At 29.6% G+C, this 26,209-nt stretch overlaps 1 protein-coding gene across 1 annotated transcript in view; it reads right to left on the minus strand.

Moving 5' to 3' along the window:
• Positions 1-6,032: 6,032 nt before the first annotated feature.
• wgn (Tumor necrosis factor receptor superfamily member wengen) overlaps positions 6,033-26,209 on the minus strand; it is a 61,080-nt gene continuing 40,903 nt past the window's right edge. The window contains exons 4-5 of the mRNA XM_075303159.1: positions 11,378-11,548; positions 6,033-6,562 (exon numbers count right to left, since the gene is read on the minus strand). Coding sequence (XP_075159274.1) covers positions 6,378-6,562; positions 11,378-11,548 — 356 coding nt within the window. The 3' untranslated portion in view covers positions 6,033-6,377. The remainder of the gene's footprint in view (positions 6,563-11,377; positions 11,549-26,209) is intronic.

The following is a 26,209-nucleotide window of genomic DNA, read 5'->3' on the forward strand; positions in this document are numbered from 1 at the left end:
ATTTTTTATTTTTTTTTTCGTTTTTATTTTTTAAATGAAAAACTTAATTTTCTTAATGAAACAATGTTAACCCATTAACGCCCAAGCGAATTTATTTTTCGATTTTTTTCACCAAATTTCGTATACTAGGGTAATTTGTTCCAAAAACTTCAAATCTGGCATCAGATTTTTTCTTAGAATTTTAGTTTTTGAGATATAGGGTGTTCGAATAATCGAACACTGGGCAGTATTTAGCATTTTTACAAAGTATGTAATAAAAACATTATTATGATTTTTTATCAGAATTTTATTATAGTTTAACTCAATTATTTTTAGAGTTTGTAAGGCTTGATGTCATGTTGTAATAAAACAAAATAAAATCTTAGTTTTTTTATAGTGTTTTATTTTTATTTTCTTTCCAATATTAAAAATGTAAAAAATTTAAAAAAGATAATGTAAAATAAGCTAATTATTTATCTTACTATTTGTGATATATTTCAAAACAATTTATATGAAGTGGAATATTACATCGCTTACATAAAAAAGAAACTGGTTTATGGCAGTGCTTGCATCGACGTTTTTATTTTCTGCGATTTTCGCAATGAGATGTTTCCTTTTTATTAGGGGAAGATTTTCCGGCTGTCCGCTAACAGAATCATCCAGGTTGTATTGAAATTCAGATTGTTCTTGTACTTCACCCGTCATCAATAGGGCGTACGCAATATCTACTCTAACATCCTTTTGTGGTGTAATTGGTTTGTTTTCATACCGGTTTATAAAACATGCAAGTTTCCAAGTATGTTATTGACTCAAGCTGAATTTAGCATCCAAATCCATAATGGCCAATACCATTTTTTGTGCATAATGGAAACGCTGTAGTTTTGAACTACGTTGTCGTGAATGTCAACTGCGCTCATTCCACAATTATATTCTTTTAATAGGTGGGGTGGATTGTAGTTCACAAATCGACCTGGCTCTATAGTCGCCTCATTTTTTCGAATGTTTGTTTCTTCCACCTTTTTACTGATGTCGTTGGAACTACTTGATCAAAATTATTCGCAATGGTTACTTCCTTATTGTCTTGCCAGCGACAAAGTAAAATTTTATTTGTAGTATCAAATCACAATAGAAACCAAAACACTTGTTCACTTTCTTCTTTTTCTATAATACCGTTACGAATTTCAGCTCTTTCTGTCATAAACGTTTATATTTGACATTTGACATTCTTAACATAGAAGAATAACAGAACAAACTGATTAATATAATCTAGAAGCAACCGCCAAAAAAGAAAAAAGCTAACGAAAATCATAAACAAAACTTAGAACGCAAAATGCTAAATAGTGCCCAGTGTTCGATTAATCGAACACTCGCATACATCAATAGATTGTTCGTAGATATCAAACATTTTTCACAGCTTAACGATTATTACAAATAATTTAAACAATTTTAAAGAAAACTGCATCATTAATTTTTGAAATTTTGTGGATTTTGGTAGAATTAACCGCCGAGCAATATTATAACAAAAAATAAGATTTTTAAAACGGTGCCAAAAGAGTTAAAATATCCAACTGGACTTGAAAAAAAAATTGAATCGTATAGATGAGGTATCAAAATTTAATCTACAGTGAATTAATGTTTGTTATATTATCAAAAACATTACGAAAAAAATCGAGGAAAAGGTATTAAAATAGTGTTCGAAAAATCGAACGTTGGGTCAATATGGGTTAAATTTTAGGCAACAACAAAAAAATTACATTTTCCCCTCTATTGAAATTTATTTCGTGCACTTAGTTTCTTTTTATTTGCATTTTAATGCTATGTCACTACTTGTCGTATACGCGTTTGGTTCGAGTATGAAACTAACACGGTAAATGGTTTGAGCTCCTCAGTAGCCAATTTCCCATCTTCCTCAAGTTTATTGTCTTTGGTCCAAGCAAGAAGAGCAGCGTATCAAAATTTTGCTCGCGCATAGCGAAAATCCGAGCTACTCGCACGCAAAGCTGGCAAAATCGCTAAAAGTTGCCAAATCAACCGTTACAAATGTAATTAAAGTGTTTGGGGAACGTTTGTCGACAGCCAGGAAGTCTGGATCGGGGGAAAATCGAAAACCGGAAGCCGCTGAGACGACAAAGAGAGTTGCCGGTAGTTTCAAGCGAAACCCTTACCTCTCTCTCCGAGATGCCGCAAATAAGCTGGGTGTATCCTCTACAACCGTGCATCGAGCCAAAAAACGAGCCGGTCTATCGACTTACAAGAAGGTAGTGACACCAAATCGCGATGATAAACAAAATACGACGGCCAAAGCGCGATCCCGGAGGCTGTACACGACGATGCTGACGAAGTTTGACTGCGTGGTAATGGACGACGAAACCTACGTCAAAGCCGACTACAAGCAGCTTCCGGGACAGGAGTTTTATACGGCAAAAGGAAGGGGAAATATCTGAAGGTAGCAGATATTTTCAAGCACATAAAACTGTCAAAGTTCGCAAAGAAATATCTGGTTTTGCAAGTCATCTGTACCTGTGGCTTGAAAAGCAGCATTTTCATAGCTTCCGGGACTGTCAACCAAGAAATTTACGTGAAAGAGTGTTTGAATAAACGTCTGCTGCCTTTCCTGAAGAGACACGGTTGTTCCGTACTGTTTTGGCCGGATTTGGCATCTTACCATTACGGTAAAAAGGCCATGGAGTGGTACGCCGCCAACAACGTGCAGGTGGTTCCCAAGGACAAGAACCCTCCCAACACGCCAGAGCTCCGCCCAATTGAGAAATACTGGGCTATTGTCAAGCGGAACCTAAAGAAGACCGAAAAAACTGCTAAAGACAAGCAGCAGTTCATGGCAAACTGGCTTTCTGCGGCGAAGAAGGTGGACAAGGTGGCTGTACAAAATCTGATGGCAGGTGTCAAGCGTGAGGTCCGGCAATTCGGATTTGGAAAAGCGAAGCCTAACTGAATATTTTTCCTGAATTTTATACTAATTGAACTTGAAAAAGAAATTTAACTTGATTTTTTATATAAACGATTTCACCGATTTACACGCGTTTTCCCTTGACCAAATTTTGACCGTATCACCCTTTAATGCTCAGGGAGGGCTCCTGCCCGTCCATCTGCCTGTAAACATATTTGTTTAATCCAGGTCTCAGTTTTAGTCCAATCGACTTCAAATTTGGAACAAGTTTCTGTCAGAAAAGAACCCAAGAAATCGATTCAGATTTAAGTATAGCTCTCATATATAACTTTTGCCCGATATGTACTTACAGAGTTTTATCCTGATTTTGCTTGAAATTTTCCACAACAAGTACAATTTGTAGTATAGTCAAGTGTGCTAAATTTGATTGAAATCGGTTCAGATATGCATATTGCTCCCAAAAACTGGTCTCTGTGGTCATATGAGTGTAACTCGGGCAAACGATATATATGGGAGCTATATCTAAATCTGAACCGATTTCAATAAAATTTGGCACACTTGACTACACTACTAATTGTACTCCTAGTGCAAAATGTCAACCAAATTGGGGTAAAACTCTGGCTTCTGGGACCGTATTAGTCCATATCGGGCGAAATATATATATGAGAGTATAAAAATATCAGCCAGATCGGTTCAGATTTAGATATAGCTCCCATATATCTTTCGTCAGATTTAGACTCATATGGTAACAGAAGCCAGAATTTTGCCCTGACTTACTCAAATTTCAAGAGGTACGTTTAATGATACTGTTATGTGTGCCAAATTTGGTTAAAACCGTTTCAGATTTGCATATAGCTCCCATATATATATCTTTCGTCCGATTTGAACTTAGTGAGTGACAATTTTCTTTTTCCGGAAGTGGTGCAAAATTGGCGTAGAAGCAATGAATTTAACATGGTCTGATCATAGAAGGGATGTTCACCATTTCAACAGCCGTTGAACTGTATTTGCATCATTTATTTAGGTGTGATCCGAATGCAGGTTTTGGATGCGAATTAATCAAATCATGTAACATTTTACCAAATAAATATTTTTATACCCTTCACCACTACTGTGGTACAGGGTATAATAAATTTGTGCATTTGTATGTAACGCCGAGAAATAATTGTCATAGACCCATCTTTTAGTAAACCGATCGGCTTAGAATTAAATTCTGAGTGTCTGTCTGTCCGTCTGTCTGTATATGTAATTTTGTGCACAAAGTACAGGTCGCAGTTTAAGTCAGATCGTCCTCAAATTTGACATAACGTCTTTCTTCGGGTAGAAGACAATCGCTATTGATTTTGGAAAAAATCGGTTCAGATTTAGATATAGCTGCCATATATAGTTATCACCGATTTGATCATAATTCACGTATTTATGAACCGACGTTCTTCAAATTTTGTACATCTGAATGTTTTGTCAGTCCCGTAAAAACTGCCAAATATCAGCTAAATCGGTTCACATTTATATATAGCTCCCATATATATCTTTCGTCCGATTTGGACTTATATGGCCCCAAAAGCGAGAGTTTTGCCCTGATTTGCTTCAAATTTTGCACAACGAGTACGTTTAATGGTATCGTTAATTGTGCCAAATTTAGTTGAAATCGGTTCAGATTTAGATATAGCTCCCCTATATATCTTTCGTCCGATTTTGACTTATATGGCTTCAAAAGCCAGAGTTTTGCCCTGATTCGATTTAAATTTTGTACAAGGAGTATGTTTAATAGTATCGTTAATTGTGCCAAATTTAGTTGAAATCGGTCCAGATTTAGATATAGCTCCCATATATATCTTTCGACCGATTTGGACTTATATGGCCCCAAAAGCCAGAGTTTTGCCCTGATTTGCTTCAAATTTTGCACAACAAGTACGTTTAATAGTATCGTTAAGTGTGCTTTATTTGGTTAAAATCGGTTCCGATTTAGATATAGCTCCCATATATATCTTTCGTCCGATTTGGATTTATACGGCCTCAAAAGCCAGAGTTTTGCCCTGAGTTGCTTGACATTTTGCACAAGGAGTACGTTTTATAGTATCGTTAATTGTGCAAAATTTAGTTGAAGTCGGTTCAGATTTAGATATAGCTCCCATATATATCATTCGCCCGATTTGGTCTAATATGCCCACAGAGGCAAAAGTGCTACTCTGATTTACGTGAAATTTTGAAGAGGGAGTAGAATTGAACTTGAAACTTTGCACAGGCAGTAGAATTAAGTTCCGGATATGCGTGTTTGTTTTGGTTGAAATCAGTTCAGATTTTGATATAGCTCCCATATATATCTTTCGCCCGTTTTTCCGTCATATGACCACAGAGGTTGCCTCAAATTTGGTTCATATTTAAATGTTTCCCCTATTTTTTACTAACATTGTATTCCACCTCAGCGCATTAACCGACTTAAATGTAAAATGTATAAGTATTGCAGAACTCTGTACAGATCTGCTCAGATATACAGAATATATGTGTATGGATTCATATACCATCCAACACATTGGACGGATTTGATATGGTATCTAAAACGTGGACTCACAAAGTGGTGAAGGGTATAAAATAGTCGTCCCCGCCCGACTTTAGACTTTCCTTACTTGTTTTTTAATATTTTTTATTATTTCTAATACAATGCAATACTGGAACGATTGACCTCAAATACTTTCAATAATTCGCAATTTTTGTAGAAGGGATTTATAATTTTCGTCAACAAAATTTTAATTTAAAGCTTTTGAAGCAAAGAAAATAAAGTATGAAAAAAGCGAGTTATTCAAAATTGAATAAAAAGAACCTCTTGGGTAGTTAAAATAAGTTAAATTTTCTTGCTAAGAACCTAAAATCTATACATACACACATACACATGAGAAAGAATGTAAAGTAAAAGAGGACAGACGAAACTCATAGCTAAGACAAGTATTTGAAAAAAATTTAATAATAGTTTTAATTTTTTAAATAAAAAAATAAATCAATAAATAATTAAAGAACCTTTTAAGACAATTTTATATACATTTAATCTTCAAATGTGAACATGTGTAATTTAAAGATGATTACCCAACTGTTTGTTTGTTGAAAGCATTAAAAGAAATACAATTTTTTTTGTTTGTTTCTTAATCGATTTTCTGTTTTTATTTTTCATTATTAATAATTTGATTTTAAGTATGTTCCAGTTTCTTAGAGTGTTTTTTTTTTTGTTTTTATTCTTTCTTATTGAACTTTTCCATTTTCAGCACATTTCACTGTTGGTCTAAGATGATTGATTTATTAGCTCTTTTCATAAGAATTTTCAATTCCATTGAATGATAGCTGCCGATTGGTTGATATCTAGACTGGATGTTGATAGTAGGGGGGGAGTGTTTCTCGATGACTGATTTCCTTTTTTTGGGAGGCGATTAACTGGGAGACTGATAATTGTGGGGGGTGGTGGGTAAGCAGGCACATACACACTTCATTGCCGGCCCGCTTAACATTTTGAACCTGTTCCATTGCCATCTTCTATATAGACATTGCCCGATTTCATCGTTGTTGTATTGAATATACGATGATCGTTCGGATGTAAAAGATGTTGTTGTTGCTGTTGCTGGTGATGATGGTGGGGATGATGTAGGTGGTTGACTTGGAGGTGGTTATGATGTTTATCCGATTTTTCTGTGAAATTGAAAGAAAAAGAACAAAAAAAAACGGAAAATATAATCAATCAATAAATAAATAAATACTTTATTTGTAGAACACGTCTTCTCAATGAAATTCAGAAATTTAATTTTATGCTCATTGCTGTTTCGAAATAAACAACAAATAAATTGGGGAGAATGAGCGGAAAAAAAGGGGGGAAAACAATCAAAATTTATAATAGACAATGAGTGTGATGATCGTGTTGGGGACGTAAACCATAAATCGCACCTTAATACAAACGCATACAATTTTTAGTCTCAAAAAAAAAAAAACACAAAAAACGTCCACCCATCAGTCATACATTCGTCCGTCCATACGTACGCTGGTTGTCTCCAAATGTGATATAAAGCACATTTTTTTTTTTGAAAATTTCATTGACTGATTTTTATAGCTCTATGGATCAAGTTTGCATGCCTTTATTCTGTCATTGGTCATTCATTCAGATACCCCAACCATGTACCAATCACATAATTTTGTATATATCCTTAAGTTTGTTTTTCTCTCATTTTTTTTAACCATTTATTTTGTTATTGAAATAAAAATTGAAAACTTTGTAGCTTAATCGTCTGTTTTTCTTTTGTTTTCTTTTGTATATGTCCTCTTAAAATTCATAAAATGTTTTTTTATGTTGTTTTCTTTTGTTTTAGTTTGTGGTTTATTGACAATTGATATGCGACGTGTGGCCATAACAATCGCCTATAAAAAGATTAAACATCAGCCAAAATAACACGAATCATTTCATTTCGATCATAAATGAAGGAATGGATTTAAAACAAAAAATGTTCGTTTTTGCTTTAAGAATTTATGGTTATTTTTGTTTTTTATATTATACACACACAAAAATAATTCTTTTCAGCGAAACAAAATTTTAGACCACGAAACTTTTCTTTTTTTAAGTAGATTTGTCTCTATAATAGCAAATAAGTCTTTGTTTACTGCAGCCGTTGCCACGAAAAGAAAAAAAATTTATAACTAAAAAAATCTTTCTTGGTCTAAAATTTAGTTTCACACAAAAGAAATTATTTTGTTGCGTGCATTGCTCTCATTAGCTTGGCAGCTTATTTAATAGGCAAATCAGTGATGCCAATTTGCTGCTTTTAGCACCAAATTTAGTGCTTTTTGATTTCCAATAAGCACCAAGTTGACTTTTTAGTGTCTTTTCAGGAAAAAAAGCAACAACTTGGTGCTTTAATGCTTCTGGTGTTTTTTTTTTTTTCAATTAACGACATCTTTTCATACAAAAATTCTATCATAAGCTTAAGAAACTGAACTATGAAGGTTATGAAAGTGGTACTGATCCTTTTTTAGGGTATTCTTTTGAAAAGTCTAGCGACGAGTGCATTAAAAATTATAAACCTCTAGACTTGGATAGAGGTTCATATTTTCATAAAATTAAAAGTGCTACAAATCAAATCAACACCCAAAAGTTCTATAATACCTAGTTTAATATTTTTTTTTTAATACACCTGAGTTTTTCCGTCGATATGTGACAATGGATGAAACATGGCTCCATCACTACACTCCTGAGTCCAATCGACAGTCGTCTGAGTGGACAGCGACCGGTGAACCGTCTCCGAAGCGTGGAAAGACTCAAAAGTCCGCTGGCAAAGTAATGGCCTCTGTTTTTTTTTTTTTTTTGGATGCGCATGGTATAATTTTTATCGATTATCTTGAGAAGCGACTATTATATGGCATTATTGGAGCGTTTGAAGGATCGCGGCAAAACGGCCCCATATGAAGAAGAAACAAGTATATACGGCCGTAAGTTCGGCCAGGCCGATGCTTATGTACCCTCCACCATGGATTGCGTAGAAACTTCTTCTAAACGTACCAAGAGGCTTCAAAACCAAATCTCGGGATCGGTTTATATGGGGGCTATATATGATTATGCACTGATATGGACCACTTTTGGCATGGTGGTTAAATATCATATACTACCACCACGTACCAAATTTCAACCAATCGGATGAATTTTGCTCTTCCAAGAGGCTCCGGAGGTCAAATCTGGGGATCGATTTATATGGGGGCTATATATAATTGTGGACCGATTTCGACCAATTTTTGCATGGTTATTAGAGACCATATACTAACACCATGTATCAAATGTCAGCCGGATCGGATGACATTTGCTTCTCTTAGAGGCTCCGCAAGCCAAATCGGGGGATCGGTTTATAGAGGGGCTATATATAATTATTGACCGATGTGGACCAATTTTTGCATGGTTGTTGGAGACCATATACTAACACCGTGTACCAAATTTCAGCCGGATCGGATGAAATTTTCTTCTCTTAGAGGCTCCGCAAGCCAAATCTGGAATCGGTTTATATGGGGGCTATATATAATTATGGACCGATATGGACCAATTTTCGCATGGATGTTAAATACCATATACTAACACCACGTACCAAATTTCAGCCTGATCGGATTAAATTTGCTTCTCTTAGAGGCTCCGCAAACCAAATCGGGGGATCGGTTTATAGGGGGGCTATATATAATTATTGACCGATGTGGACCAATTTTTGCATCGTCGTTAGAGACCATATACTAACACCATGTACCAAATTTCAGCCGGATCGGATGAAAATTGCTTCTCTTAGAGGGTCTGAAAGCCAAATTTGGGGGTCCGTTTATATGGGGGCTATACGTAAAAGTGGACCGATATGGCCCATTTGCAATACCATCCCACCTACATCAATAGCAACTACTTGTGCCAAATTTCAAGTCGATAGCTTGTTTCGTTCGGAAGTTAGCGTGATTTCAACAGACGGACGGACGGACGGACATGCTCAGATCGACTCAGAATTTCACCACGACCCAGAATATATATACTTTATGGGGTCTTAGAGCAATATTTCGATGTGTTACAAACGGAATGACAAAGTTAATATACCCCCATCCTATGGTGGAGGGTATAAAAAGTGTTGTTCCACCAAGACAACGCACCGTGCCACAAGTCATTGATAACGATGGCAAAAATTCATGAATTGGGCTTCGAATTGCTTCCCCACCCACCGTATTCTCCAGATCTGGCCCCCAGCGTTTTTTTCTTGTTCTCAGACCTCAAAAGGATGTTCGCAGGGAAAAAATTTGGCTGCAATGAAGAGGTGATCGCCGAAACTGAGGCCTATTTTGAGGCAAAACCGAAGGAGTACTACCAAAATGGTATCAAAAAATTGGAAGGTCGTTATAATCGTTGTATCGCTCTTGAAGGGAACTATGTTGAATAATAAAAGCGAATTTTGACAAAAAAATGTGTTTTTCTTTGTTAGACCGGGGACTCGTCAGCCAACCTGTTAATACTCGTACATTGAATTTTAGCTGGCTTTTTTATGGTGGCAACTGGTATGTTCGAATCTATAATATATTTTTGTGCTTTTTGCCCTTCGTGAGTTGGCATCACTTAGGCAAAGGTACTAACTCTCAACAAGTATAAGGATTCCAGCGAGCGAGTAATGCAATTAGAAAGATAACCTCAACTGGATCTCATTTTATAGGGTATTTTGAAATTGACAATCTTATTACATATGGGATTATTATTACAATAAACATTGTACATTGTAGTAACAACTAAAAAATAAACAAAAATCTCCATATAAGAAGATTGATGAGAAAACAAGTACTAGAATTAATAGTCAACATTAAATCTCTTCTAATACACATTAACACTTCAAAGACTCTTCTCTTTGGGTTATGCATTTCAATTGAACAAAAACAACAACAACTACTACTACAAAAAATGCATATTCAAAACAATCCAATGCCATATGCTGAGAATATTCACGTATGCACCCACATCTACAAGCACCTATATTCTTATTATTGCATTTCATCCATCTCTTTCTCTCTCTCTCGTAGTGACTCTTTTTTTTTTGCTATGGGACATCATGCTGTGTAAAGTACTCGAGAGACCCTTGAAGTATTGCACACACACTGCGTTTTGGTGACACATTTACAATTACCACAAACAACAATCGATTGATTTGACATTGTCAAATGTTGTTAACATTGACATTGGCTACAACAACAGGAATTGTAAAAGAGATTTAAATGATCCTCCATACCATTTGTACTCACACACATTGTGTAGGCGAGGGGGAGGATTAAATACCTCTGGGATATGGAAAATGTCCCGCAAGGCGCGTGTTACCAGGCAATAGCCCTTGAATAGGAAAATAAGCAATAAGAAACACTTGAGATGAGAGTTATATGGGCATAAATTTTAGAAATTTAAAATTTACGACCCACAGCGGTAACAAATAAACACAGTGAGCATTATAGTCTATCACACTCGGTCTCTCTCCCTCTTTAATAAGACAGAACCAATTGGAAAATTAATGAGGCAAAAAGTTTTCTTCCTGGTAATGGAAAATCATTATTTGCTATAAATTAACTCAAAATATTAAATGAAAAACTATTAATGCATAAAAGCCTGTTTAATAAAATTCCAAATAGCGATTTGTGAAATGTGCGTTTTATTTTTCATTTACATGGCAATAACACATAAAAAAAATTTACTCTATACACAACCTCTACGACACCTCTTACTGTATACTTGTAACATATGTTTCAAGTGCTTATTCCTCTTAAGTGTTAAAAAAATTAATTTAAAAACATACAATTTATCATGGACATGGTTAAGTTCTAGGTGTGTATAGAAATTTTATTATAAAAAAATCTTATGAAAAAAATGAAGTCACCACTTCAAAGAAGCTGATCAAATATCACTTCTAGATGCTTATGGGTGAACTATGAAAATATTTAAAATATATTTTTGCCTAGTTTTTTACTCACCTGGTAACATGACATGTTGTGGTTGATGGAATCCTGTACCCGCTGTTGTCTGCGTTGTGGCAGATGATGGTATTCTTAGGGCATCTGCATTGCCTATAAAAAATGTGCCTCCCTCCAAACTTTGTACCTCAGCCAATTTGGCCATGAGTTTTGTTGAAAGTTCTTCGACATCTAAAAATAGAAGAAACAAAATAAAATTAAAAATAAAAAAGTAAACACAAAAAGATCTAAAAAAATATGTTTTTGTTTTACACAACAGAAAAAAAGATGGAAAGAAATGCGATTCGTTGAAAATACTTTGCCCAGCACTTGTTGCCTATTGGCCATAAAATACGTTCATTGTTTTGTCCGCTTTTTATTGTTCTAATTTTTTATTTTCAAATTTAATGTGAATATCCATCATAAAGTCCATTAAAATGTGTATTTATACACATATAAATTTTATTTTATACAAAAACGAAATAAATGATTTTTGAGTATCGTTGTATATAATGATGCTTAGGTTAGATTGAGCTTTCTAAAATCTAACATGTGCTTCGCTATTTTCATTCCATCCAATTCCCCTCCATTAAAATCACTACCGATGCGCCTCTGACAATGATTGTTCTTTAAACAAGGGAAGAAAAATATTTTAAGTATATTTGGATATATTTTTCAAAATTTAAATTGACAGAAAACTGAATATTGCTAATGGACACACTGAACTTTTCCCAATGGTTTTAGAGGAGTATAAGAGGAAATAGTAAAAATCCATTTTTCAAATAAATGACCCTAAAAGGCCGAATAATCCCAATATTCGATAACTCTTGATAATCCCAAATTTGACTCAAATCATATTTTCATGTTACCCTAAATCGACTGGTTGGCAAAATATTCGATAGTGGTGTTGGCCAAAACAGAACAAAAAAAATTGGGTATATTTGCTAGGTACATAAAAGTCGTAAATCGAACTTTTGAATTAAAAATTAAAAAGCTGCTGATTACACTCCGTAGGTTACATGACACATTGATAGTAACAAGTCCATTGTGATTACAGCCATTAAATCCCAAATTTGTGCAACTTCATTTATTGGATATGTATATCGAAACCCATCCCCCACTTTTACCCCTTTTCAAATCTCTTCGTTACGCCACTGATTATTTGTTTTTTTTTTCTAAAAAGAAAAAAAGGCACACTGAAATCATTGGTGCAACTTTTGTTTATTGGCTGTGTCTATTCACCTTCCCATATTCCTCCCTCTAAAAAAATCCCTCTCAATTTTCATTCCATTTGACGCAATTCCTGCAGTTCATTTTATTTTTTTTTTTGTTTTTGCTCATCTCTAGGGGATTCTGAAAAAAAAACACTCTTACCATTCGCACTTCATGAATGCGATTATTTGTGAGGTGCTATCAGTGATGATCAACAGAAATCGCGTTGCGATTGCTTTCTGTTTATTTTATAAACAGAAAAAATTAATTCAGGGAAAATGGAAAAATATAAAAAAAAAACATTTGAATAACATTTTCACTTTCATTACGAAAAGTCATGAGATCATAATGCAACTGGAATCATGTCGATCGGCTCCAAAAGAGGAAAATATCTAATAATTTTGAGAGGAAATTTTCTATAGAAATAAAATTTTGACAATATTTTCTATAGATATAAAATTTGGACAAAATTTTCTATAGAAATAAAATTTGAAAAATTTTCTATAGAAATGGAATTTAGATAAAATTTTCTATAAAAATGGAATTTAGCAAAATTTTCTACAGAAACTGATTTAGACAAAATTTTCCATAGAAATAAAATTTTTACAAAATTTTCTGTATAAATAAAATTTTTTATAAAATTTTCTGTAGAATTAAAAGTTTAACAAAATATTCTATAGAAATAAAATCTTTAGCACATTACCTATAGAAAATAAATTTTGACAAATTTTACTATAGAAATATAATTTTGACAAAATTTTCTAAAGAAATGAAATGTTGACAAAATTTTCTATAGAAATAAAATTTTGACAAACTTTTCTATAAAAATAAATAATTTTTGCAACATTTTTTATAGAAAGAAAATTTTGTCAAAATTTTCTATAGAAATAAAATTTTAACAAAATTAATTATCGGATTAAAATTTTGACAAAACTTTCTATAGAAATAAAATTTTGACAAAGTTTTCTATAGAAATAAAATTTTGAGAAAATTTTCTATATAAATAAAATTTCAACAAAATTATTTATCGGATTAAAATTTTGACAAAGTTTTCTATAGAAATAAAATTTTGACAAAGTTTTCTAGAGAAATAAAATTTTAGCAAAATTTTCTATAGAAAGCAAATTTTGACAAAATTTCTATATAAAATAAATTTTGACCAAATTTTCTATAAAAATAAAATTTTGACAAAATTATCTCTAGAAATAAAATTTGACAAAATTTTTTATAGAAATAAAATTTTGACAAAATTTTTTATAGAAATAAAAATTTCACAAAATGTTCAATAGAAATCAAATTTTGACAAAATTTTCTATAGAAATAAAATTTTGACAAAATTTGATTCCTATAGAAAATTTTCTATAGAAATAAAATTTTGACAAAATTTTCTATAGAAATAAAATTTTTAAAAAATTTTCTATAGAAATAAAATTTTTACAAAATTTTCTATAGAAATAAAATTTTGACCAAATTTTCTATAGAAATAAAATTTTGACCAAATTTTCTATAGAAATAAAATTTTGACAAAATTTCTATAGAAAATAAATTTTGACCAAATTTTCTATAAAAATAAAATTTTGACAAAATTATCTATAGAAATAAATTTTGATAAAATTTTCTATAGAAATAAAATTTTGGCAAAATTTTCAATAGAAATCAAATTTTGACAAAATTTTCTATAGAAATAAACTTTTGACAAATTTTTCTATAGAAATAAAATTTTGAAAAAATTTTCTATAGAAATAAAATTTTGACAAAATTTTCTATAGAAATAAAATTTTGAAAAAATTTTCTATTAACAAAATTTTTATAGAAATAAAATTTTTATAAAATTTTCTATAGAAATAAAATTTTGACAAAATTTTCTATAGAAATAAAATTGTGGAAACATTTTTTATAGAAAGAAAATTTTGATAAAATTTTCTATAGAAAATAAAATTTTGACACAATTTTTCTATAGAAATAAAATTTTGACAAATTTTTCTATAGAAATAAAATTTTGACAAAATTTTCTATAGAAATAAAATTTTGACAAAATTTTCTATAGAAATAAAATTTTGACAAAATGTTCTATAGAAATAAAATTTTGACAAAATTTTCTATAGAAATAAAATTTTGACAAAATTTCTATTGACAAAATTTTCTATAGAAATAAAATTTTGACAAAATTTTCTATAAAAATAAAATTTTGGCAACATTTTTTGACAAAAATTTTCTATAGAAAATAAAATTTTGACACAATTTTTCTATAGAAATAAAATTTTGACAAATTTTTCTATAGAAATAAAATTTTGACAAAATTTTCTATAGAAATAAAATTTTGACAAAATTTTATATAGAAATAAAATTTTGACAAAAATTTAAGTAGAAATCAAGTTTTGACAAAATTTTCTATAGAAATAAAATTTTGACAAAATTTTCTATAGAAATAAAATTTTGACAAAATTTTCTATAGAAATAAAATTTTGACAAAATTTTCATAGAAATAAAATTTTGACAAAATTTTCATAGAAATAAAATTTTGGCAACATCTTTTATAGAAATAAAATTTTGACAAAATTTTCTATAGAAATAAAATTTTGACAAAATTTTCTACAGAAATAAAATGTTTACAAAATTATTTATCGGATTAAAATTTTGACAAAACTTTCTATAGAAATAAAATTTTGACAAAGTTTTCTATAGAAATAAAATTTTAGCAAAATTTTTTATAAAAGAAAATGTTGCCAATATTTTCTATTAACAAAATTTTCTATAGAAATAAAATTGTGGCAACATTTTTTATAGAAAGAAAATTTTGACAAAATTTTCTATAGAAAATAAAATTTTGACAAAATTTTCTGTAGAAAGTAAAATTTTGACAAAATTTTCTATAGAAATAAAATTTTGACAAAATTTTCTATTAACAAAATTTTCTATGGAAATAAAATTTTGACAAAATTTTCTATAGAAATAAAATTTTGACTAAATTTTTCATTGACAAAATTTTCTATAGAAATAAAATTTTGACAACATTTCCTATAAAAATAAAATTTTGGCAACATTTTTTGACAAAAATTTTCTATAGAAAATAAAATATTGACACAATTTTCTATAGAAATAAAATTTTGAAAAAATTTTCTATAGAAATAAAATTTTGACAAAAATAATTTATGGGATTAAAATGTTGACAAAACTTTCTATAGAAATAACAAAGATTTCTATAGAAATAAAATTTTAGCAAAATTTTTTTGTAGAAAGAAATATTTGACAAAATTTCTATAGAAAATAAATTTTGAACAAATTTTCTATAAAAATAAAATTTTGACAAAATTAACTATAGAAATAAATTTTGATAAAATTTTCTATAGAAATAAAATTTTGACAAAATTTTCAATAGAAATCAAATTTTAACAAAATTTTCTATAAAATAAAATTTTGGCAAATTTTTTTTATAGAAATAAAATTTTTACATAATTTTCCATAGAAATAAAATTTTGACAAAATTTTCTATAAAAATAAAAATTTTCTTGAGAAAATTTGGCAAAATAAGTTTTGTTTTTGCAAAATTTCAGAATTAAATGCTGGAGGTTTTCCAGCCAAATATAAAGCAATCACACTTTAATTCCATTACGAACAGCAGTTTTCTGAATGCAATAGATCGAACTGATGAACTTTAACGGTAATAAATCAGTCAACTGCCAGACGAGCAGTTTTGGAATAATAGAATTGCAATACATATCAGCCCCACTGTAATTTTCATTTAGGATCAAGCATGAATGTCCACGAATTTGATAAAATTCACATCCCCTCTTATGGATACCTTATCCAGATACACTGATGAGCAAAATCAAACAGGACTCATGAGTGTTACTCTAAAAGCATGAGATGATTCGTGAGCATAAGTGGTTTCGTGAGTATGAGCGAACGGATTTTCTATGCCTCTTTCTTTCTCGCTCTCTCAATTGTAACCAAAAAAAAACTAAATTCGGCCACGACAATCCCTTTTCCAATCTACTGTGCAACTCAATGGCGAATACCACAAAAACTGATCTGCCAAACATCAGCCATGTCCATAAACAAAATAATTTTTAATGTACTACCCGGTCTTTTTTACGCAGTTCATCTACATTCTCCTCACCCAACCACTATTCGCCAAAAAAGATGGGCATAGCCTTCAAACTGTCGAATAATTCAATGAAACTTTGTTTAGTTCATTCATTTCAAATCGAATGGAACTCGCTAGAGTTCACATCAATCCTAGGAAATTGGCAACAATTTCCAGTAAACCAAATGGCAAAAAAACTTAGAAATTCTGTTCTATTTCATTTAACACCAAATGCAGCAGAAAAAAATCATACAAACAATTTTGCACTGTAAGAAAAAAGGAAACATTATTTATAAAAAAAAATGGAAAGTATCACCAACCATCTTAAAAGTATGAATGGGTATCTTAGTTTATTATTTTAGCAAAAAAAAAGAAAAGTAAATCAAATGTAATATTCCAAAAAAACAAAGACGAAGGAAGTATATGATATATTTCAAGTCACGGAAGCAAAAATGAATGTTTATATGACCAACCAACAAAAGGAGAGGTGGTACTAGCGCAAAAATGTTTACACAATTAAATTGAAATTATAAGAAATTGCCAATAAGACGTACAACATTAACATCAAGGCAAAACCATGGAGAACATCCAAAAATATCGCCATTTAACGATGTGCCGACGAATTATCTTAAAGGTGAGCAAGTGCATAACATAAGGCCTTTGTTTTTGAAACAATAAGGCCTGATACTGAGTTGCAATAATTTTTTTATGTACTACAAATTATTACAATATTTTTATTCGATCTTATTGGGCAATAAGATTAAGGGAATTGATACTATCAAGTTACTGAAAAGAAAATGCGAAATGCTACGACCGAAAAGTTTCTCTGCCCTAGGAGGTGATGATATTCCTTCTTTGGGTGTAGGTTAGGTTAGATATAGTGGCAGCCCCATATTTCAGGCTCACTTAGACAATTCAGTCCATTGTGATATCATAGAGGTGAATTTGTCTCTTATCAATGACAAGGATCGTCTTTTTATAGCCGGGTCCGAACGGCGTTCCTGATAGCGCTCCACTTAGAGAAGCTTTGAAACATTCAGAAATATCACCAGCATTGAGCGGAGAGGAGATAATCCCCCGCTGAAAACCTTTTTCGTATTTAGTCGAAACTGCGATTGAACCCATGCAAGGCGGGTATGCTAACACGGTTGCCACTCGTGCCAAAAATAATCTACCAAAAAGTTAGAGAAAATTTTACCAAAATCTACCAAGTATAAAAAATCTTCTTTTGAAGTTTTGGATTAATTTTTTCTCAAAATTTTATTTCTATAGAAAATTCTGAGATATTTTTTGTCAAATTTTTATTTCTATAAAAAAATTTGTCAAAATAAGATATTTTATGCCAAATTTTATTTGTCAAAATTTTATTTCTATATAAAATTTAGTCAACATTTTATTTCTATAGAAAATTTTATAAAAATTTTATTTCTATAGAAAAATTTGTCAAAATTTTATTTCTATAGAAAATTTTGTCAAAATTTTATTTCTATAGAAAATTTTGTCAAAATTTTATTTCTATAGAAAATTTTGTCAAAAACTTATTTCTATTTTTTTCAAAATTTTATTCCCATAGAAAATTTTGCTACAATTTTATTTCTATAGAAAATTTTATCAATATTTTATTTCTATAGAAAATTTTGTCAACATTTTATATCTATATAAATTTTTGTCAAAATTTTATTTCTATAGAAAATTTTGTCAACATTTTATTTCTATTGAAAATTTTGTCAATTTTTTTTATAGAAAATTTTGTCAAAATTTTATTTCTATAGAAAATTTTGTCAAAATTTTATTTATACAGAAAATTTTTTTTCAAAATATTCCCATAGAAAATTTTGCTACAATTTTATTTCTATTGAAAATTTTGTCAAAAATTGATTTCTATATAAAAATTTTGTCAATATTTTATTTCTATAGAAAATTTTGTCAACATTTTATTTCTATATAAATTTTTGTAAAAATTTTATTTTTATATAAACTTTTGTCAAAATTCTATTTCTATAGAAAATTTTGTCAAAATTTTATTTCTATAAAAAATTTTGTCAAAATTTTATTTCTATTGAAAATTTTGTCAATTTTTTTATAGAAAATTTTGTCAAAATTTTATTTCTATAGAAAATTTTTTCAAAATTTTATATATACAGAAAATGTTGTCAAAATTTTATTTATACAGAAAACTTAAGTTCCTCTTAGTTCTACTAATCTACCAAACAGAATTCTACCAACTGTAGCAACCGTATGCTAACCGTTGCACCACGGTGACTTCCTCATGGCATCACGTATGTGTAATGTTTTTTTTTTTCTCTAGAAATTTTATTTCTCTAGAAAATTTTGTTCGATTTTTTTCTATTGAAAATTTTATCAAAATTTTATTTCTATTGGAAATTTTGTCAAAAATAGAAAAGTTTGCTAAAATTTTATTTCTATAGAAAATTTTGTCAAAATTTTATTTCTATAGCAAATTTTGTCAAAATTTTATTTCTATAGAAAATTATTTTCAAAATTTTATTTCTATTGAAAATTATTTTCAAAATTTTATTTCTATAGAAAATATTTTCAAAATTTTATTTCTATAGAAAAATTTATCTACATTTTGTTTATTATATTTCATGTTAGCCTGATACCGAAACAGGCAATTGACGTCCAGATGCATTATATCTAATTATACAATTATTTTTTTATTATACAATTTTATTGTTTCTATAAAAAATTTTGTCAAAATTTTATTTCTATAGAAAATTTTCTCAAAATTTCAAAATGTTGTCAAAATTTTATGTCTACATACAATTTTGTCAGAAATGTATTGTACATCAAATGCTTGTCTAAATCAGATACATAATTTCCCAAAAAGAACATGATTGCGATAAAAATGTTCCCCATTATTTTGTTCCCTTTTACTCTCACCTTCGGTATATATAGCCTCCATATGGAGTAAATGTCTCCAAATAAGGAAGCCCCTAAAACTACAAGCCTTTCCAAGTATCGCCCATTCGCCCGTGGTTTTTTGGCTATATAAAATATGACTTGGTTCGTTTGGTTGTTTGTTCTAATGTCAGAATCGATAGCATTTACTCCATTCACATCATAGGAAAAAACAGGCAGCAACATCTGAATAAAATTTTTCTTCCATATGTCAGAATAGAGAAGAAAACCATGTCAGGCCATACGATTCCATTCGATTCCATTATGATTTGTTTACAACCCATTTCCGAAAATAGTTGTGGTCTGGTGTGTTGTACTACTGATGTGGTTTTAGTTCGTTTGTGGTTTGGTGTTGTAAGAAAACTATATTTGTCAGCGTAATTAAAAAAACAACAACAACAAACCTCCAATAACCCATTAAGGTGTGTTGAACGACAACTTAAGATTCAAATCCTCCCTCGACAAAAAAATTAAAAACTAAAAATTGACAATATTTCATCCATCATCATCCATGATTATGTTTGGATGTCATCATTACATAGCCTAGGTTGTAATTCCATTTTCCCCTAGCTAGGCACCCCTTCTCCTTAACACTTACAAATGGGATCTTGGGGAATGTTTATATGTTTGCCATGTGACAAATGTTATGGGCCCTCAAATTTTTTTGTTCACTTGTTTGGAATATCTTTGAATTTCTAAACTCCACTAAAAATTCCTTTTTGAGAGTTTTTTTTCTAAATTCCAAACACCTACGAAGAAGGCCTATGACAAAAACAAATAACTCAGACAACTAAGGAGAATTGTTTTATTTGTGAATAACCGGAAGTTATTGTGCGTGTTGGGAGATTATTTTTTAAGGGCAGGGGATTTGTTGTTGATTTTGTTGGATATTTTAAATTTCTTGGTCGATTTTCGGTTTCATCAATATTGAAATTTTTGAAATATTTGAAATTATCACAGTTCTTCTTCTTCCGAGCTCTCTTCCTTCCCTACAAACAGAGCGTTTTTTGTTTGTTTTTTAGTGCTTGGTTGAACGTGACATTGTCTTCTTCTACCTGCCATTAATTATCTATGTGGGAATATTTGTCGATATTTTCGTCTCGCCTAGTTGCCTCCTTTTATTGCCACTTCCTTTCGGTTAACACCAAATGCTACCGTTGATCTATTCAAAAAGAGTCTACTTCCGGGATTATTGATATTTCCTTTTTTTTGTCCATCAATTGTGAGTTGAGGTGCCGTACAAATGTTGCTGTCTATACGCTTGTCAAGGAACCCGGATGGATGATTATAAATTGTTTTCTCCTTTTGGTGAGGATCGTTTTTAAGTGGCAAGTAATTTAGTAGAAAAACCTCCGCTGGCCCATAAATTATGATCGAAATATTGTAAGAGAAGATTTTATTAGAACCATTTCGTATGAACTTCGATTTTGGCATTATCGCCATTACACTGTGGTTGAGTTTTTTTTTTAAGAAAATATTTTTTGATGCTTAGTTGGGTAGATTTTTTAACGTTAATTCAAAATCTCTGATAACTTAAAATTTAATTTAAATTAAATATGTTTTGTGGATTACAAATGCGTTTATAAGATAATTTTAATCAGTTATTTAGAATAATAATATTTTACGAATTTTTCTATATAAAGATAGGGGCTATCAATGTATCGTTCGTAAAACCGAGCTTCCATTGTATACATAATAGGCTACATTTTTTTTGAGTACATATTGTGGGCGTATGAGACCGTTTTGCGGGGTAAATTTTGTATCAAACGGGAGTTAATTTTCTATAGATATGGCGAATTGCCTTAACTTTTCGAATTGTTTATCTTAAAGTGGAGAAAATTGCATTTTTCTTGAGAGTTGCTGTTGTTTGGTTTGTTGTGGCATATGTGTGTGTGTAGTTTGTTTGGCTTTTCTTATGCTGGCATGGGAGAGTAAGTTTGAGAGTGGTAAGGAGAGCATTGATAGAGAGTGAGCTAAAGTGGTGAGAGTAAGTGGGCGTTGTGGGTGATTATATGGTTCACATACTAAAACGATCAGTAGTAACTTTGTAGATTATTATAATATTGTAGATTATTTTAATATTATGTTTGTTGCGGGAATCTGGCCAAGTAGTCTCACCTGAATAGGTGGCAACTTAAACATTAAAAAAAATATTATGTTTATTTCGTTTAAGAAAGTCTAGTTTAATTACACAGTTTCCCCTCTCGGTAATAATGGTGAATGTCACCCGAGTGTTTTAAAGCTTCTCCAAGTGTTTTCACCGCAATGTGAAACACCGTTCGAATTCGGCAATAAAAAGGAGGTGCTTATCATTGAGCTAAATGTGGAATCACAATTGTATAAGTGAGCCTGAAATTATGGGCTTCCACTATACCTAACCTAACCTAACTTAGGGGGTTTTCAACACGTGGCTGAGCATTATCATGCTGCAAATCCAAATACTGCCTTTGCAAATATTGTGGCCGCAATGCCCGTCTAAAATACATCAATTGAGTTCGACATAAAGCTCCTGTGATCGTTCAGCTCATAGTACATCACACCCAGTTGGACTCACCAAATACACAGCATAAGCTTATTTCCATGGCTATGCCGGTTTGTCGTCGATATTGAGGCATTGCCGGGTAAACATCACGGTTGCCACAGTTGCTGGAATTCTACAAATAATGATAGATTTTTTTACTGTTTGGTAGATTTTTCCAAATATTCCTCTCCAACTAAAATTTGGACAAAATTTTCTATAGAATTAAAACTTGGACAAAATTTTCTATAGAAATAAAATTTTGAGAAAATTTTCTATAGAAATAAAGTTTTGACAAAATTTTCTATAGACATAAATGATTGAGAACATTTTCTATAGAAATAAAATTTTGACAAAATTTTCTATTCTAGAAATAAAACTTGGACAAAATTTTCTATAGAATTAAAACTTGGACAAAATTTTCTATAGAAATAAAATTTTGAAAAAAATTTTCTATAGAAATAAAGTTTTGACAAAATTTTCTATAGACATAAATTATTGAGAAAATTTTCTATGGAAATAAAATTTTTCTATTATAGAAATAAAATTTGGACACAATTTTCTATAGAAAAATATTTTCACAAAATGTTCTATAGACTTAAAATTTGGACACAACTTTCTATAGAAATAAAATTTTGAGAAAATTTTCTGTAGAAATAAAATTTTGAGAAATTTTTCTATAAAAGTAAAATTTTGGTAAAATTTTCTATAAAATTAAAATTTTGAGAAAATTTTCTATAGAAATAAGATTTTGACAAAATGTTCTAATGAAATAAAATTTGGACAATATTTTCTATAGAAATAAAATTTTGAGAACATTTTCTATAGAAATAAATTTTGACAATATTTTCTATACAAATAAGTTATTGAAATACAATTTTGAGAAAATTTTCTATAGAATTAAAACTTGGACAAATTTTTCTATAGAAATAAAATTTTGACAAAATTTTCTGTAGACTTAAAATTTGGACACCATTTTCTACTGAAATAAAATTTTCTATAGACATAAATTATTGAGAAAATTTTCCATAGAAATAAAATTTTGACAAAATTTTCTATTATAGAAATAAAATTTGGACAAAATTTTCTATAGAAATAAAATTTTGAGAAAATTTTCTATAGAATTAAAATTTGGACACAATTTTCTATAGAAATAAAATTTTCACAAAATTTTCTATAGACTTAAAATTTGGACACAACTTTCTATAGAAATACAATTTTGACAATATTTTCTATTATAGAAATAAAATTTGGACAACATTTTCTATAGAATTAAAACTTGGACAAAATTTTCTATAGACATATATTATTGAGAAAATTTTCTATAGAAATACAATTTTGACAAAATTTTCTATTATAGAGATATAATTTGGACAAAATTTTCTATAGAATTAAAACTTGGACAACATTTTCTATAGAAATAAAATTTTGACAAAATTTTCTATAGAATTAAAACTTGGACAAAATTTTCTATAGAAATAAAATTTTGACAAAATTTTCTATAGAATTAAAATTTGGACACAATTTTCTATAGAAATAAAATTTTCACAAAATTTTCTATAGACTTAAAATTTGGACACAACTTTCTATAGAAATAAAATTTTTAGAAAATTTTCTATAGAAAAAAAATTTGAAAAAATTTTCTATAGAAATAAAATATTTACAAAATTTTCTATAGAATTAAAATTTGGTCACAATTTTCTATAGAAATAAAATTTTCACAAAATTTTCTATAGACTTAAAATTTGGACACAACTTTCTATAGAAATAAAATTTTGGTTAAATTTTCTATAAAAATAAAATTTTGAGAAAATTTTCTATAGAAATAAGATTATGACAAAATTTTCTATAGAAATAAAATTTTGGGAAAATTTTCTATAGAAATAAAATTTTGAGAACATTTTCTATAAAAATAAAATTTTGACAATATTTTCTGTAGAAATAAGTTATTGAAATACAATTTTGACAAAATTTTCTATAGACTTAAAATTTTGAGAAAATTTTCTATAGAAATACAATTTTGACAAAATTTTGGTAAAATTTTTTATAGAAATAAGATTTTGACAAAATTTCTATAGAAATTAAATTTTTTTTCTATAGAAATAAAATTTTGGGAACATTTTCTATAGATATAAAATTTTGCAAAAATTTTGTATAGAAATAAAATTTGTACAACATTTTCTATAGAAATAAATTTTTGAGAAAATTTTCTATAGAAATTAATTTTCAACAAAATTGTCTATAGAAATAAAATTTTGAGAACATTTTCTATAGAAATTAAATTTTGCAAAAATTTTCTTTAGAAATAAAATTTTGAGAAAACTTTATATAGAAAAAAATTTTTGAGAAAATTTTCTATAGAAATTAAATTTCGACAAAATTTTCGATAGAAATTAAATTTTGACAAAATTTTCTATTGCAAAAAAATTTTGAGAAATTTTTCTATAGAAATAAAATTTTGGTAAAATTTTTTATAGAAATAAAATTTTGAGAAAATTTTCTATAGAAATAAAATTTGGACAATATTTTCTATAGAAATAAATTGTTGGTAAAATTTTCTATAGAAATGAAATTTTGATAAAAACTTTCTATAGAAATAAGTTATTGCAATACAATTCTGACAAAATTTTCTATTAAACTTGGACAAAATTTTCTATAGAAATAAAATTTTGACAAAATTTTCTATGGACTTAAAATTTGGACACAATTTTCTACAGAAATAAAATTTTGAGAAAATTTTCTATAGAAATACAATTTTGACAAAATTTTCTATAAAAATAAAATTTTGGTAAAATTTTTTATAGAAATAAAATTTTAACAAAATTTTCTATAGAAATACAATTTTGGTGTAAATTTTCTATAGAAATAAAATTTTGAGAAAATTTTCTATAGAAATAAAATTTTGCAAAAATTTTGTATAGAAATAAAATTTTGCAAAAATTTTGTATAGAAACAAAATTTGTACAACATTTGCTATAGAAATAAATTCTTGAGAAAATTTTCTATAGAAATTAATTTTCAACAAAATTTTCAATGGAAATAAATTTTTGAGAACATTTTCTATAGAAATTAAATTTTGCAAAAATTTTCTTTAGAAATAAAATTTTGAGAAAACTTTCTATAGAAATAAATTTTTGAGAAAATTTTCTATAGAAACTAAATTTCGACAAAATTTTCTATAGAAATAAAATTTTGAGAAGTTTTTCTATAGAAATAAAATTTTTAAAAAAATTTTCTATATAAATAAAATTTTTTTGTTTGTTAGTTTTTTGGTAAAAATATCTCCAAATTGTGTTAGATTATTTTTTGGCTCGAACGGCAGCCGTGGTAACCATGCCAGGAAAAGAAGTGAATCCACCAAGGTTAGGTTAGGTTAGGTGGCAGCCCGATGTATCAGGCTCACTTGTGATACCACATTGGTGAACTTCTCTCTTATCACTGAGTGCTGCCCGATTCCATGTTAAGCTCAATGACAAGGGACCTCCTTTTTATAGCCGAGTGCAGTGAAACCACTTAGAGAACTTTTGAAACCCTCAGAAATGTCACCAGCATTACTGAGGTGGGATAATCCACCGCTGAAAAACTTTTTGGTGTTCGGTCGAAGCAGGAACCGAACCCACGACCTTGTGTATGCAAGGCGGGCATGCTAACCATTGCTCCACGGTGAATCTACCAAGAAGCAAAACTTTCATCTTTCTGTACACTTCAATCCACTGTCTCTTAAAGAATCTCCACCAAAGATTATCGTTGTTAGGTTGTGGGCGTCTATGGATGGGCTGCATGATGAAGGCAATTTGCGTTCATGTTGCTTGTTAAGCAGCATGCTTTTTACTCTCGATGATTGCCCTCATTTGACAACATCTCAACAGCTCAACAGCCATAGATCGATTCATGGTTCCAGAGCATAAAATTTAGATCGTGTTTTTTTTTTTTGATTCTCTTTTGCCATAGAATCACAGATCACACAAAATTTAGCTGATGTTTGCTGAGATGTCAGATTCGATATTTTTATGGCCAACAACAAACCACGCCGGGAGGAAATGAAGCAAACAACAACTGCATAAACTTGAAAACATAGAGGAAGACAGAAAACCAAATCATCTAAGTAGCATAT

This window comes from Haematobia irritans, chromosome 3, assembly GCF_050003625.1.
Source record: "Haematobia irritans isolate KBUSLIRL chromosome 3, ASM5000362v1, whole genome shotgun sequence".
Classification (NCBI taxonomy): domain Eukaryota; kingdom Metazoa; phylum Arthropoda; class Insecta; order Diptera; family Muscidae; genus Haematobia; species Haematobia irritans.